Genomic DNA, 16993 nt, shown 5'->3' with positions numbered 1-16993 from the left:
GTAAAGATAAGAACAAAATTAAATGTTTTTCCAATACTGTATTTAGTGGAGTGCAGTTACTGACATTACCAGACTCAGAGCATGTGACCTCCGACAGACTACTTCACTGCCTCAGGCTGCATATTCTTAGTCACACAAGTAATCCTTATTCTAACGCCAATCCCACTAGGTACTGAAATAAAGCAATATTTTTCTTTGTCATCTTATTTTTGTTTCCTCCAAAATTCCTGGAAGTTATTCAATCTAATTTACTGGCCAGTCTTAGCTTTTTCAGAGGCATATTCGTATAGAGTCTCAGTTTACATTTAATTTAATTGGCTGTGAAGAGGTTATTAGGAAAGCAAATTGCATAAGTTATTAACCATTTCCGTGTCAGATGTTATATACAGATGGGTTAAATGGCACCACTGATTTGGAAGAAATATGAAAACATATAGGCTAAAACATTCGGATCTAGATGCCTAACGTTAGGTTCCCCAGCCCATGTTTAAACAGCTGAATATGTGACCTGATTTTTATAGGTGCTGAGCATCCCGTTGATGTAAGCAACCAAGTTTGTAAAATTCTGGTCCCAGTGTAGAGGCACTCAGTACATACTGAGGACATTGAAGGAGTTAAGTAAGTATTAAAAATAAATTCCTGGATTAGGTTTATAAGGACAAAATGCAATTATTTACTCTGGAATTCTGCTGAGAAATTATTTGCTTCGGGTCTAGAAGAAGACAAATTACAATTTAATTAAACTTCAGAGTACAACTTGAATGCTCTCATGAGGAAAAGAAAAAACAAAAAAGAAAAGCAACACAGTCACAATTAAGTTCTGTTCCCCTGCAGATTGTTCAGTCTTAAATCACAGCTCAATACTATTAATAAATACCCTCCGAGTCTATATAAATTATATCTGAACATACATCTTAACTATCAGCATGTCTATTTTTACACACAGACAGCCATGGTAATGCTCTTTAAATACTTGATGTAGTAAAGCACCTGCATGTGTGCATGTCAGTTTTGAATGCCCCTGTGGAGTCTGTTACTCAATGCAGCACGATTAGGGGCAATGATCTAACTGAAATAGCAAGTCCTGACTAACATGAACAGCTCTTCACCTTAGAATGATGTAAATAAACTGTTAGAAGAAAACAGCTACTTAATATGTAAGACTAAGGAAAAATATAAACCCAGATATGCCACGGTGAAAAAGGGATTAGTTTCAGATATCATTTGATATCAATGATGTTGAAACAGTGTTTCAAAAAGTTGTAATAATTATGATGCACAAAGTATTACACATGTGCTATTTAAGCACTGATATTTTTATCCTAACTAAATCACATTGGCCCTCTGAAAAGTATTAAGCAATACTTGGAAAAGTTATTGATTTTATATTAAAATTTGCATGCCGAAACCCATTATAATGTTTCGATTGTCTCATGCTTGGGGATGGTTTCAAACACATATATTGTAAGTATACTTTGTCACTTAGCAAATGCAATACTTGCAAAGAAAATATTTTTCCATTAAACCTTGCAAAATAAATTGTGTGTTCCCATTGTGTGATTTTAAAGTAATGAATCATTACTCTTTTTTTTTGTTTGCACTGAGTTGGTCCCAGGAATATTAGAGAGACATGGTGGCATGAAGAAGAGCTCTATGTAGTATGAAAGCTTGTTTTTTTCACCAACAGAAGTTGGTCCAATATTACTTCACTCACCTTTCCTTCACTTTATATTTGTGACTTAAGCAATCCAGTTATAAATCTTAAATCTTTCTAACTTCCAATATCTAAATACCCAGATCATAGCTGTCCCTAATTGTCATATGCCAACATCTCAAAAGATTTGTTTTACAAACATATGTATAAAATAGTAAATGACATCTATAAATGTAAATCTATTCTTTTAGATAAAAGAATATGTTCCCATTGTTAAGGTTATTACAGTTGTAATAGTTAGACCTAACATAGCCAACTGACAACAATTATCTTAGAGTGTTAAACACACATCTTAAAGCAACTTGCAGATCCCACTGTATTTTAGCTATTTATTCAAGATATAGCTATTCTTTATGTGCTTCTCGCCATGAAATCACATTTTATTTGTTATATAAGTAATACAATACACTTACATGCAAAATACATGAAATCCAGATCCTGAAACACATTTTTGCTTGTCCCCATAGGGACGTTCCATACACTCTAACACAAGTGTTAGGACCTAAATTGCTTTCATTGTGCTGAGCATTTCTCATTCAAAATAAACTTGATTTATAAGTTATAGACTTACTATATTTTAGGTACGTGTTAGAGCGCAACAATGAATCAGATCACATTTTGCATGCAATTCATTTATGCTTTTTCATCCTTTGCTAATGAAAGTTACCCAGTTTGTCATCATTATCCTGAGAAATCAGCTGTTTCTTTTCACTGGTTACATGGGGTCAAAGTTATATCACACTATACATAAAATACTATCTGAACACTAGACTGCACTTACCTTTGCTACCATTCAGAGTGCATCAACATGAGTTACAGAACTGCAGTTCTCTTTATAAAGGAAGGCTTTACGTCCTCTCCTAGCCAATTTTTGTTCTTGATTTTTGTAAGACAAAGTTCCCAGTCCCCTGAAATATACAGTCTAGTGGAGACCAGCTCCACTGAAGCACACACCTCTCCCTTCTGTCAAGCAAGAAGGTGGGGACAGCTGTTTTTATTTTAGCCCCACATGTAAAAGATGGAACTTGGTGCCTATTTTTAGGGGCTGAGGCCTGTATAGCCTGTGCCTGAGTCAACTACTTGTTGTAGAAACCTGTTTGTAAAGGCACTATTACCGTGTGCTTTTGTCATATGTATGGATAGCGTAAACACTTGTTCAATCAATCAAACTTTCTCCTACCTAAGTTACCATCACAGGCTAACTTCTGATTCTTGAGATCTTTTCAATAAGACACTGGATGCCCTTTGTAGCTTTAGACTGCAAGTGCTGTTTATAAGCTCTTTGTATAGCATAACTTGAAACTCTTGGTGTTATTTTAAGACCTTAAATGCTGTAACTTTGTTTGCCCTTTTCTTTCAATCACAAACTGTATTTGTCGAGAAAAGAAATATTGCTCGCTGGATAGGAGCTGCTGATTCTTTCAGGGTTAATTTTATATTTCTTTGGCAACATTTTGTCAGAAAAGCCTAGACATGTATCCAACTGAAGTGTGCTACTTCTGCCAGGAAGAAGCTGTGAAATCTCTGCTCTTTCCAGTGTAATTTACATGGGGCCCACATAATGAAATACTGCATATGTCTTATGCCTCTTATTTTTACATAGGCCTTAGTGGCCCTCTCAGAGAATTCATTATTTTCTTGTTAATCAGAACTATATACTGTAAATTGTACAGAATAGACAAACACAGGTTGGCAAAGGCTATCACACATAAAAGGGGAGTGGAGAATTCCAGCTTTCTCCCATTTTTCCAAAGAACTAACTAAATTAGTTATTGCAGATTAAGATTCACATGTTTTTATTATAGGCCACATGAGCATCAGTTCAACTGCTGCTCACTGACAACAATGACAGCTGAAGATGCTCAGCTATCGAGTGGTTGTAAATGTTTCATCAACACTTTTTTCACTCGGGGAATTTTTTTTCAAATAAGATATATAAGTTAGAAGTTATGAAGTGCAGAAAATTTACAATGGAATCTGAAGACATCAGGGGAAAAAAATCCATGGCTGGCAGCGGTAAGAAAAAAAGAGTTTCATTGTTTTTTCCCCCAGTGTATTAGGAACAAAAGAAATCCTAGCAACAGCATAGACTCATTATTAGATGGATATGGTAAAATTGTTCATAATGATGCAGAAGTGCAATGTTCAATCAATATTTTTGTTCTGTATTTGGAAAAAAGCAGGATGATGTACTAATTTCATGAGGATGATGAAGTACTTACAGTCTATTATTAATTAAGGAGTATGTTAGATAGGGTGACCAGACAGCAAATGTGAAAAATCGAGACGGGGTAGGGGGTAATAGGAGCCTATATAAAAAAAAGACCCAAAAATCGGGACTGTCCCTATAGAATTGGAACATCTGGTCACCCTAATGTTAGAGAACTTCTATGAGGGATAAACATTTTAAAATAAGCTGCACCCAAGAGTCCTAGCAGAGTTGACTAAGGAGATCTTGCTCTCAACCATCTGTTATAGTGCACACTCACCACCCGATAACACCCTTTCATCGGGGCATGACAGACCTTGCAGAGGTCTCCAGCATTCCCCATAAACTTTCTGCCTCTGTTCACAATTCTGGCTGAGAATTGTCTAGCTCAGATCCCTTTTAGTATAACTAAAGGTCAAACTAATATTCAAAGTATCTAAACAAATCAGCTCTTCCTCTAAGCTCTGTCTTCAATATTCTTTCTCAGCTACTCCGGACTCTTCTCCCTCAGCTCAGCTCACCTCAGACTGAGACCTCTGTTCTCCTACAGACTCTCGGTCAGGTCCCTTCACAGGAGTCTCTCTGCTCCCTGTCGTTCCTCTGGTCAGGATGAACTCTCTCCCGTTTATGAGGCCAACGGGTTCATTAAGTTACCATCTGATGCCTCTTAGCCCTGCTCCTGTGGCTGAGAAGCAGCTAATTATGATACAGATGTAATGGATGTAAGTAAATGACTCTTAACACTTTCTATCCTGTGATGGGGTCTCACTCAATCTCGCCATCCTGAAAGAGTTGCCAAAATTAATTTATGGCATGCTGATGTTAATTTTTAATAAATCTTGCAATATCAAGAAAATTCCAGAACACCGGAAGAGTGTCAATAATGCATCAATGTTCAAAAAGGGCAAGCAAGATGACCCAAATAATTATAGGCCAGTTAGTCTATATCCATCCCAGGAAAAATAATGAAAAACTGATTCAACTGATAAAAAATAATAGAATAGGAATATGATTAATCCCAGTCCACATGGTTTTATGGAAATAGGTTTTATAAAACAACCATGATTTCACTCTTTAATGAGATAACAAGTTTGGGTGCTAAAAGCAATTGTGTAGATGTAATAAACTTAGATTTTTATAACGCATGTGACTTAATACCGCACAACATTCTGCTTAAAAAACAGCATTATACAGTATCAATAAAGCACTCGTTAAGTGGATTAAGAACTGACTAAATGACAGATCTGAAAAACAGTTTGTTAATGGGGACTCATTGAATGGGGGGTGTTTTCTAGTGGGGTTCTATAGGGATTAGTACTATGCCTGTTCCTAATAAACATTTTCATTAGAGATCTGGAAGTAAATGTAAATTCACTGTTAATAAAATTTGTAGAGGACACAAAGATTGGCAGAGTGATAAATAATTATGAGGACAGGGAAGTAGTACAGAGCTTAGTAAGCTGGGCCCATTCAAACAAAATACATTTTGTCATCTTACTAAGCTGGTCTAATTAAAAAAACATTTTAATTCAGCCAAATGCAAAGTTATACAGCTAAAAATAAGGAATGAAGGCCACACCCACAGAATGGGGAACTGTATCCTGGAAAGCAGTGACTCTGAAAAGGATGGTGGAAAAGTAAGTGAACATGAGCTCCCACTGCAATGCTGTGGCAAAAAGAGCTAAAGAGATGCTTGCATATATAGACAGGGGAGTAATGAGTAGAAGTAAGGAGATGATTTACTACATCCAGTTCTGATGTCCACATTTTAAAAAGGATGTTGAAAAACTGGAGAAAATTCCAGGGCTAGAGAAAATGATTTACACGAGAGACTTTAACAGCTCAATCTGTTTAGCTTATTGAAAAGAAGATGGAAACTCTGGGACTTGGAGTCAGACTAAAAAACTGCCCATGATTCCTCTCCTTTATCCCATCATTCATTTGGCTTTTGAAATCTAGCACCATTTTGAAAGCACTCTCAGGCAACATGGGGAAAACTGGGAAAGACTGTGATCCTCACAATGATTAATATAAACAGATTGCTGCAAGCATAGCTAAAGTCATGCAGTGACTTTATAACCAGGGTAATAAAAACACCTCAGACGTTCTTGTTAACTGCTGGAAATGGCCCACCTTGATTATCACTACAAAAGGTTTTCTTCCCACTCGCCGCCCCCATCCCCGCTCTCCTGCTGGTAATAGCTCATCTTAAGTGATCACTCTCCTTACAGTATGTATGATAACACCCATTTTTTCATGTTCAGTGTGTATATAAATCTCCTCACTGTATTTTCCACTGAATGCATCTGATGAAGTGAGCTGTAGCTCACGAAAGCTTATGCTCAAATAAATTGGTTAGTCTCTAAGGTGCCACAAGTCCTCCTTTTCTTTTTACCTAAGAAAGAGGATGCTGAAACTTCTAGATCTTTTCCTGAAGCAGCTTTACCAAGTGGACTGCCATTTTGGGGCTCAGCCAACTAACAGTGACAAGTGGGACAGGACAGTGCTGCAGACCTGGATTTCAGCACAGGGCCATGCTGAAGCACAAGACATGTCTGCTTAATAATGAGGAGTATTACACATGAGTATGTGAACTTCCCATGAGCTGGAATCACAAAGGACAACACCTGACTGCACACCAGCATTTAAACGAGGAAATATCATCCAGACAGGATGATCCCGGGACAGTAGAGGGAACACAAGTAAACAGACAGGCTGACTCTGGTACAAGCAAAGTAGTGTGAATAGGAGGATTTGGCAGGCGCACAACAGTATTTTGAGATGGGGATGCATCCACACCTATTTTGATGCAGGTAAACTTATCCCATATCTCAGTAAATCCACTTCCAAAGGTGTTTAATAAACGTTAAAGCGTCAGATGACTCACAACAAAAAGTTTAGTTTGTACATGCAAGGTACCTTATCTTGAAATAACTCACATTAACTCACAACACATTTCAAGAATCTCTAGATTTGAGGGGTTTATCTGTACTGAACATACAAAACTTTGGAGGCCCACTCATCATTGGAAATGAGACTGCTACATTTCCAAAGGAACTTCTGAACCGTTCCTGCAAAATTTGCAAGTGCAACTGATTTCACACACGGGGTGCTAATTTTCATGTACATATGTGTGTGCTTGCATGCATAAATTAGCACTTGTAAGTTTTGTGTGTGCAATATACACTAGTTAATTTCACATGAAAAATTCAGGAAGATCTCAAAAAACAAGAAAAGATTACATCTACATGAATGTGAGAGGAAGAGCTAAAAATATTGAGTACAGTCAGCAAATTACAGATGATCATAGATCTCTGATAGGGGACAGACCACAGGCCTCAGCCTTACATCTTTTTCTCAAGAAAGCCCACCCCAAGCAGTAGACTGCAGCACCGTATGAAGAAACAGATCAAAGTCAGACAAACAGAAGATAAATTTGTCAAATGTAGAACTTAAGCTTTGCAAGATAAAAGTACTAAAGGATACTCCTATCTCCTGTAAAAATAAATATCAGACAGGATTAATTTAAATATCATTCTGAGTTTACTTGCAAACATGACAACAAGCAGATACTGACTCCAGACTGACATCAACTCTCCAAATGCTTGTCAGATTAAAATATGGACAGTTTAGAATGTATCCCTCTATACTGAATTACTAACTCAAATATCCCAAATTCAGATATTAAGCCTGATTCTTCTCTCACTTACACCTGTATAAATCAGGAACAACTTCACTGAAATTAAATGGTACAAAACCAGCATAAGTGAGATGAGAATCAGGCCCATTGACGATAAAACTACATTCATCAAATTATTTTAACCCAAAAGATTACAACATCGTAAAAAAATCTGTCAGACAAAGGATCATATTCTTTATTAAAGAGCAAAACTTAGCCCTATCTCTTCCTTTCTTGCAGACCATCAGGCTATTTTGCTTACCATTTTAAGTCATTTTAAAGATTCTGAATCAGTTTGCTATTTATCCTGTTGCAAAACAAGTTCTCCTCACACAGGATACAGCCCACTAGTTTACAATTAACCAAGTTTGTTTCAACTAATTAACAATTCTCAATATCATTTAAGTTGTCTGAATCAGTGTGTATTATGAGCCATTTTGAAATGTAAATCACTGCAAACTGGAGGCTGTCCAGACTACCTGCAAGAAAAGTGAGCATTTTCCTTTCCAAGCTTTACAGGGCCAGATTTTCAAACAGGCCAGTTTTAATACATGTGCAACTGTATACACCTCTTTTAAATCATCAAAAACCATTATTACGTGCACAAATCAAAAAGAAAACTTATGTTACTATGAACTTCATAAGTATGGTTCAGTAACAAGCTGCAACATAATTACAGGTTGCATTCTTATGCCATCTCCTTACGTTCGATGCTCATCTAACATTAGCAGAAACGTAAACTCTGAATCTTGTTTAGCATTATTTTCTCATACCAACTGGTTTAGTATACATGCTTTAAACTCTACAGTGACACCCAATAAAAACAGTGTTCTTACCAGTGGTGGCATGACAAGCTACTTTAATTAATTTAATGCATTCTACTTCTAATTACTTAAGGAAAACACTTAGTGTTATTTTACTTGTTTCTTTTATTAATTTTCCTTAATGCAAAAACCCATTTCAATTCACATTGTACTAAATGTTTTCCATTTTCTGTGAGGTAGAAAATGAATGGAACACGTAGGTTTCTTTCAGTGACATAGTAGGAAAACACCCTTTTGTTCTGCAGAGTATTGCTGTATTGTCTGATATAGAACCTGATCATGAAGTCTTTACAGTCAAAACTAATCCCTAGAGTTAGTTCAGTGGGAGTTTGGGCTGCATTTAGACTGCAAAATCAGACCCTAAGTGTAGAATAGTATATGATTTATAGTATAGTATTTATTCTATTCATAACTGGTCAAATCTTCGAGTCCTTACTCATTCCACAGTCTGTCAGAACTCCAACTGACTTTAATGATGGATAGGAAGAAGATATCCATCTTGATTTTTTTTAAATCTGTCAGCTGTCTTTTTTACAGTTGACCAAAGAGGTGTGGTTGACACTGTTGCAGACCCAAGCAGGAGGTGGTATTCATTTTGAGTGCCTCTGCTTCTGTCTTTGTGATAGATCCCAGAAGGTAGTTTGGGGCACTTCCTTTGGGCAGTTTCTCATTTTGCCAACCTTCCTGTTAATATGTATATAAGGTCACTAGGGGGTTAAAGAGAGAAACGTTGGCTATATCAGCACTTTTGTAATACAGGTTTGCACTTTAAGGGGTTGTTAGGTCCTACGATGCTTCTAAGGTTACAGCTGCAGCTAAGAGCACTTTTTTCTATATGTGCCTGGTGAAACATGTGACCTCTTCCCTTAGATGCAGATCTTGATACCATTAGCAAGACCCTTTGTTACCTCAAGACTAATATATACTGTTGTAGTGGGTTTTACGTGGGGCTACATCTTGAGGCCATCTGGAAACTAATGTAGCTAATGTAGAATGTGACTGTCCACATACTAAGCAGAGTTTTATGGCAAAAGCATGTAAGATCAGTGCTTCATGGTCTGCACTGTCTGCTCTAATTCCCAGTTGGAGTTTAGGAGTGCAGTTTTATTCTGAAAAGTGACAATATAAAAATGGCACTTTCTTCAACAGATATGCTCCCTGGGGGATTCAGAATCCTATCTACTGAACATAGAGGCTTTAGTGACAAAAATAACTTTTTACTGCTTTTTACTCTCATCAGGTCCACAGAGCCAACCATCTATGAGAGCATGAGCTGTATTCTATTTCTTTGTCTGCACTATTAACATAACTGTTTACTGAGTTTGTCGGTTACATCTGTGAAAGAAATGAGATTGCATAAAGCGTGGAATCTGACCTTCCAAATCCTTATTATAAGTATGGCTGTCGATTAATCGCAGTTAACTCATGCGATTAAATAAAAAAAATTAATCGTGATTTAAAAAATTATTGCACTGTTAAACAATAAAATACCAATTTAAATTTATTAAATATTTCTGGGTGTTTTTCTACATTTTCAAATATATCTCAATTACTACAGAATACAAAGTGTACAGTGCTTACTTTATATTATTTTTTATTACAAATACTTGCACTGTTAAAATGTTAAACAAAAAAAATAGTATTTTTAAATTAATCTCATATAAGTACTATAGTGCAATCCCTATTATGAAAGTGCAACTTACAAATGTAGTTTATTTTGTTACATAACTGCACTCAAAAACAAAACAATGTAAAACTTTAGAGCCTACAAGTCCACTCAGTCCTACTTCTTGTTCAGCCAATCGCTAAGAGGAACAAGTTTGTTTCCATTTATGGGAGATAATGCTGCCCACTTCTTAATTACAATGTCACCTGAAACTGAGAATAGGCACTTGCATGGCACTGTAGTAGCTGGTGTTGCAAGATATTTACGTGCTAGAGGCCAGTGCCAGATAGCCAGCTGCGCTAAAGATTCATATGCCTCTTCATGCTTCGGCCATCGGTCCTGAGGACATGCTTTCATGCTGATGACACTCATTAAAAAAATAATGTGTTCATTAATTTAGTGACTGAACTCCTTGGGGGAGAATTGTATGTCCCCTGTTCTGTTTTACCCGCATTCTGCCATATGTTTCATGTTATCGCAGTCTCGGATGATGACCCAGCACATGTTGTTCATTTTAAGAACACTTTCAATGCAAATTTACAAAATGCAAAGAAGATACCAATATGAAATTTGTAAAGATAGCTTCAGCACTCGACCCAAAATTTAAGAATCTGAAATGCCTTCCAAAATCTGAGAGGGACAAGGTGTGGAACATGCTTTCAGAAGTCTTAAAAGAGCAACACTCTGATGCAGAAACTACAGAACCCGAACCACCAAAAAAGAGAATCAACCTTCTGCTGGTGGCATCTGACTCAGATGAAGAAAATGAACATGCGTTGGTCCGCTCTGCTTTGGATCCTTATTGAGCAGAACCTGTCATCAGCCTGGACGCATGTCCTCTGGAATGGTGATTGAAGGTGTAAACAAAGTGTAAACAAGAAGCAGGCCGCATTATTTTCTGCAAATGTACACAAATTGGTTGTCTGAGCGATTACCTGAACAAGAAGTAGGACTGAGAGGACTTGCAGGCTCTAAAATTTTACATTGTTTTATTTTTGAATGCAGGTTTCTTTGTACATAAATCTATATTTGTAAGTTCAACTTTCATGATAAAGAGATTGCACTACAGTACTTGTATTAGGTGAATTGAAAAATACTATTTCTTTTGTTTAACATTTCTACAGTGCAAATATTTGTAATAAAAATAAATATAAAGTGAGCACTGTACACTTTGTATTCTGTGTTGTAATTTAAATCAATATATTTGAAAATGTAGTAAACATCCAAAAATATTTACATAAATGGTATTCCATTATTGTTTAACAGTGCAATTTAATCGCATGATTAATCACGATTATTTTGTTAATCACTTGACAGCCTAATTATAAGTAATGATGGCCAACAAAGAAAAAACCTTGACACTCAACCCAGGCTAAATTTTCAAGACTTACCACTTAAAGAAAATAGCTTCCATTCGTTAAATAAACTACAACTTGTTTTGGAATCAATGAAAGCTAGTGAATATGGAATTTCACTATACTGTGCTTACAGCGCCATTTTTCAGAATCGACCTCACCTTAAGGTATTGGCTTTACCTTATGAAGCTGTAAATGGATTGAGTCCTGATTATTGGAGGGTATGTCTTCACTACCAACGTTAAAGCGTTGCCGTGTAGTCCCGCTGTAAAAAACCCACGCCCAGGAGGGAAGTAGCTACCCACCCCCAAGAGAGGAGTAGGTCTCAGTGGTAGTGCACTATCTACACTGGCACTTTACAGCACTGAATGTGTTTTTTCACACCCCTGAGCAAGAAAGTTTCAGCACTGTAAAGTGCCAGTGTAGACAAGGCCTGAGAGACTGTAGCTGTGTTCACACTGCCATTTTGAGCGCTAAAACTTTAGTCGTTAGTGTGAAAAAACACCCCCATGAGCAACAAAAGTTTTAGCGCTGAAAAGCGCCAGTACAGACAGCGCTGTATCAGTGGGAGCCGCGCTCGTTCAGGGTGGTTAATTTTTATTCCTGGGAGAACCACGGCAGCGCTGTAACACAGGCAGTGTAGGCATACCCTGCCTCTCTCGAAGATACTACAGCAGTTGCAGTCAGCAGAGGCATTTGAGGAAGCACCTCAGTAGTTTAAAGAGTAAGCAACTGATGGCAGGGTGTTTCCAGAAAGAAGTCCTCACCTCTGGAAATCACCCTTCTCTGTGGTCTGCCAGAGTCCAAATCTGTAAATCTTCTGGGCACGCTAAGAGGCTCATCTGGGGATTTTGGGAAGGGAGTGGGTTTAATGCTAGAGAGTTGTGATAAATATTATGGTTTTAATTGTGATGGTTGGCAAGCATTTTTATTGTGTTCAATGGGTGGCTTATCTCATTATATATGTAAGGTGAAATTCTGAACACACTAAAGTCAATAGGAGCTTTGCCACAGACTTCAGTGGACCCAGAATTTCATCCCTTGTGTCTTATCTGAATTCTGTTTTCATGTTCTACAATACAAATTTGTAAAAGCACCTGGAAGACTGACAAATTGAATCAAAAGAAAGAAATAGGTCCATAGTGAGGATTTAATGCCTCAAAGGTGTAATTAAAAAAAATCAATCCTTTCTTCTTAACTATAACATGGAGAACAAAACTATATGAAACCAAATAAATGGATTCTTTTGAGTCACTAAAACTAAAAAAGTCAAATTTTTTTTAAACAGAAAAAAAGTTTTAGCTTTATGATATAATGGCTGGGTAATAAATTCCTGAAATATAGGCATACAATGTCATAACACTCTTAACAATATGATTTAAATGTTCAATTCCATCTAAGACCAAGTGAAAAAATTGATTTTTAGCAAGTAGTGTCTCATCTTTTATATTATCCTATGATGTCATTTTACTTAATAATCTGCATTACAACTTAACTGGGCTCAAACGGGGTTGACAAACTAACCATTATAAATGTTAGGGTACCTCTTACATCATTCCAGGGTGCAGATTTATGAGCTGCCTTGGGGAAAACATTTAATGAGTAGCCCTTTAATAGCATATTTCTCAGAATAGTAATCTTCCATCAGCTAGAGATTCCAGACAGCCTCCAAATGCAGCTTTGGAATCTGCTCTGACTCAGTGACTATAACGGTTAGTTGAAGTGCACATAGGCTCAAGTTCACACAAGTATCAGATTTTGTTCCTTTTGTTCTTTATTCAAGATGCTTCGTTTCATCATGATTTGCTTAAATATAGCTCTTCTCTTCAGGGAAATTGATCAAAATTGATCTCACCACTGGATATTTAATTGAGGGGGATACATAGAACCAGCCACATGAACTCCAGTTCATCTGTTCTTTTGTATTTTCAGTACTAGTGACAATGCTTTTGGTAGGCTGGTTCCAGTTGTTTGTTTAAACATCACATTCAACTGCAGTATTAGAGTTCTACAATAATAATACAAACCACTCAAACAGTAGTATTCACCCACAGTGCCACAGGTCAGGGCAACTGCAACTGTATTTCCTGTTTATGATCCAGCAAGGGCATCCATTCTTATGTTTCCAGCTCTCCAGCCATCGTCTCTTTTGGACAGAAACAAATGTCTCTCTCCCTCCTTACCTGAGTTTTTCCAGGCTGCACAGCTCCCTGTCTACTTTGTGAATTTCCCAGCAAAGTCAGACTGCTTGAGCAGGCCTACTTTTTCTCCTCAGTGATGGTAGACAGTGTAACTGCTACAGTTAAGTTATCACACAGATCTTTCTCAGCAAGCATGTATACTTCAGGTGAAAACATTACAGAGAAAACATATTAAAACAATAAAAGAACGGACACACATACTAATAAGCTTACCAGACAACACCCCAACTCCACTAAGGGCTCTGGCCGGTTAACAGTCCTTCACACCCCCAATTAAGGGTTTTTCTGTGGTTACCAGTTCAGAACCGCTTCGACTCAGAACAAGTACCCTCCTGAATCTGAGAGTCACTCCTTTATCCAGCTTGGGTCTTTGAAGAGATGGTAAATAGGTAATCAGCCAGACAATGGGTCTCTCTCTGAGGATGGATCCAGAGGTGGGTAATTTGCATTCTCCTCCTCCCAAGTATTTTCTAGGAATCCCACTTAATTTTCTTTGTCTGGCACATTGTCTCAAAGAGTCCTTTAAAGCTCATAACTCTTGCCAGGCTTTACATTAGCCATGTCTTCTCCTTAAAGAAGTTATATACCATTCCACAATAATACATAAACATTTGCATTCTTTGTACAAATACAACTCCTCAAATACATAAATTTAATTCAGTATGGTTTATTTCAGGAAACTGCCATCTCTGTCACACAAAGATCACAGTATTTTACAAGGGTGAGTATGGATTCCTATTCCCACTTTACTGAAGTGGAAACGGAGGAAGAGTGGTTAAGGGACTTGCCCAAGATCACACACCAAGTCAATGGCAAATCTCCTAATTTACTGAACCACACTGCAGCCTGTATTTAGGAAGATGGGATCGGCAACGACGATGTTAGGCCGTTAGTTAATTGACAAAACAGAGGAAAAGGACATGGCCATGCTACAGGGTGCACAGACCTCTCGCATGGATTAACAAGAACAGGCTGAGAGATAAAAAGGTGTTGCCACCATCTCCACCTATTTAACAGTTCTTAATGTTCCCTTCTTCAGTACCGAGGTTGAAGCTAATTTTATTTATGCTGACATTTACGGTGCTTTGTTCTTCATCAACCCACATGCATTATAATGTAGGTAGTTGCTCAGGGTGACACTGGCTTAAATGCTTCAGGGTCTCTGTAAGTGGAGATGGCCCCCAGTTGGCTGATTATCAAAGGGAACGTATACTGTTCAAAAAAGATTCAGACCAAGTTTACATCAGCCTTTGCCTGTGTAAGCTCTAACACAGGCCTCTAATGGCAGAACACCTACCAGGAGTAGGTTTTCCTAACCAAGATCCTGGATTGGACCCTCCTCAGGAACAAATTTTGAAACATTTCAGATCCAAATCCAGATCCAAACTTCCCAGCTCTGGTTTATCTCTATCATGAACCCGAACCAAAATCTGAGTATGAACTACCCTGAATTTGGGAAAAGTTTGAATACAAATCTTGATCTCAATCCAAATTTAACACCTCACGCCCATCTCCATTTTAAATTATATACATGTATTTTATGCTCATAATAGTAAGGGATTAATAGCAGCAGTGTAATATAACCATAACTTGCAAGTCACAACAACTTTGCTGTTCTAATACTGGACCTCTCTCTTTAGCAAACATCGGGCCAAATTGTGTAGTATTGTCCTGATATCACGTGAAAATCTGGGAATGAGGTTGAGACCATCAAAGTAATTTTCAGATGCGTTCTGAACCAGGATTTGCCATGAACTCTCCAGAACTGATGCATTAATATACTTTATCATCTAAGTCCTGATCCAAAGGTTCTTATCCCATTTGCTAGTCGCTCCAATTGTCTCATTATTAGTGTATGTGTGGAACAGAGAGCTTAATTTGGTTCCTGGGTGTCATATGGAATTGGTCTCTTCTGTACTGAATACGTATTACACTAAACCGTGGTTAAAGAAGTATCACTGCGGGAAGCGAGGAGATAGGATATATTGTTTTTCTTCATTTCTAAATTTTTTATTTCTTTATTGATAGGGTCAACTTGAGTAGCAAGCTGAAGGTGTGGGCAATTTACACACAGAGAGAAGTGCAATGGGGCTTTATTATTATTAATTATTATTATTATTATTATTAATTATTATTTTTAACAAACACATTGCTAACTCCAAATTACCAAAATGTACAATCCAGTTATTGCCTCTTCAGAAACGATTAATGGTGTCTGTATTTTTAGCAAAGTACTGTATTTTGTGGCTCTGTCATTATTGAAAATTATGATAACAGTGCAATCTCAGGCATATGAGCTATTAACATTTTAATGACATTTACAAAACAATTAATAAATCAAAATGATATAACATATTCCTAAAAACTGTGACACAATTCTGTCATATTTTATCCTAAAATCATTAAACACATTTAGGGTAATCATCTGAAAAAGAAAAGATGGAAACCTTTTTTTTTTTTTACAATTGATAAACACATCTAATTCTTTTCTTATGTGCAGCTTTGATTATACAACTATGATTCTCCTTTGTCACTTTGATGATCAAGTGCATTGTCCTAAAAATGTCTGTACTTTTTGTATGAAGAAATTAATGCACTTTTTTTCTATTGTAACAGCACTATCTTTGGGGGAAAACAGAGATAGTTATGTGTGTTGAGGTCTTTTTTGCAATAGTGCCAATAACCTATTACACATAGCTACTTTACAAAGAAAATCCCAACGTGAAAAATTAAAGGGATGTCAACTAAATTTATGTTTTAGTGCATCCTATGCCATTTTCTTAAAAACAGAACCATATACTGTATCATCAGTCTTGCTTTACTTTTTAAACAAACACACACACATATTCTTTACCTTACTTGTTCAGTACAAGGTACAAAAGCAAGGAATCAGATCAAAGCGTTATGCTAACCTTCAGAGCTGTTGTTCTGACCATTTTCAGATGACATCTTGTCAAAAAATGTTTTCCCACCTTTCGCGTCTGAATCTTTCACAGAAATGATGGAATGGCTCCCAGGCTGATTTCTGAATGTTGGTGAATGCAAACTTCTCTCAATTTCTACTTCCTGTTTGAAGACATTAAGGGGATGTGTGTTCAAAGCTATCAGTAGGAAACAGATGTGGTTTTCTGGGGGAGGAGGGTGTGAGGAGGCGCGGAGTGGGGAGGGGGGCAAGGGGATTCCATTTCATGAGTGATGTTTTCCAATATGCTACAGGGTAAATCTCTTATAACTTTGCAGAGAGTTACAAATGCATGGCTGCTGCTTAGTTTACATTTCAACAAATGGTAATGCCTGGCAATAGCTTGCCGTTCTCATTTGGTGTTTCGTTCATGGTTCCCCCAC

The 16993-nt window shown here is 37.2% G+C and overlaps 1 protein-coding gene across 1 annotated transcript in view; it reads right to left on the bottom strand.

Annotated features, from left to right (window-relative positions):
* Window positions 1-16993, bottom strand: part of XIRP2 (xin actin binding repeat containing 2) — a 157936-nt gene that overhangs the window by 53116 nt on the left and 87827 nt on the right. Inside the window, exon 2 of the mRNA XM_074967494.1 lies at window positions 16561-16714. Within this exon, the coding sequence (XP_074823595.1) occupies window positions 16561-16714 (154 nt within the window). The remainder of the gene's footprint in view (window positions 1-16560; window positions 16715-16993) is intronic.

The sequence above is a fragment of the Natator depressus genome, chromosome 11, assembly GCF_965152275.1.
Source record: "Natator depressus isolate rNatDep1 chromosome 11, rNatDep2.hap1, whole genome shotgun sequence".
Taxonomy (NCBI): Eukaryota; Metazoa; Chordata; order Testudines; family Cheloniidae; genus Natator; species Natator depressus.
The sequence above is the reverse complement of the archived record's forward strand: the minus strand, read 5'-3'. Positions and strand labels throughout refer to the sequence as shown.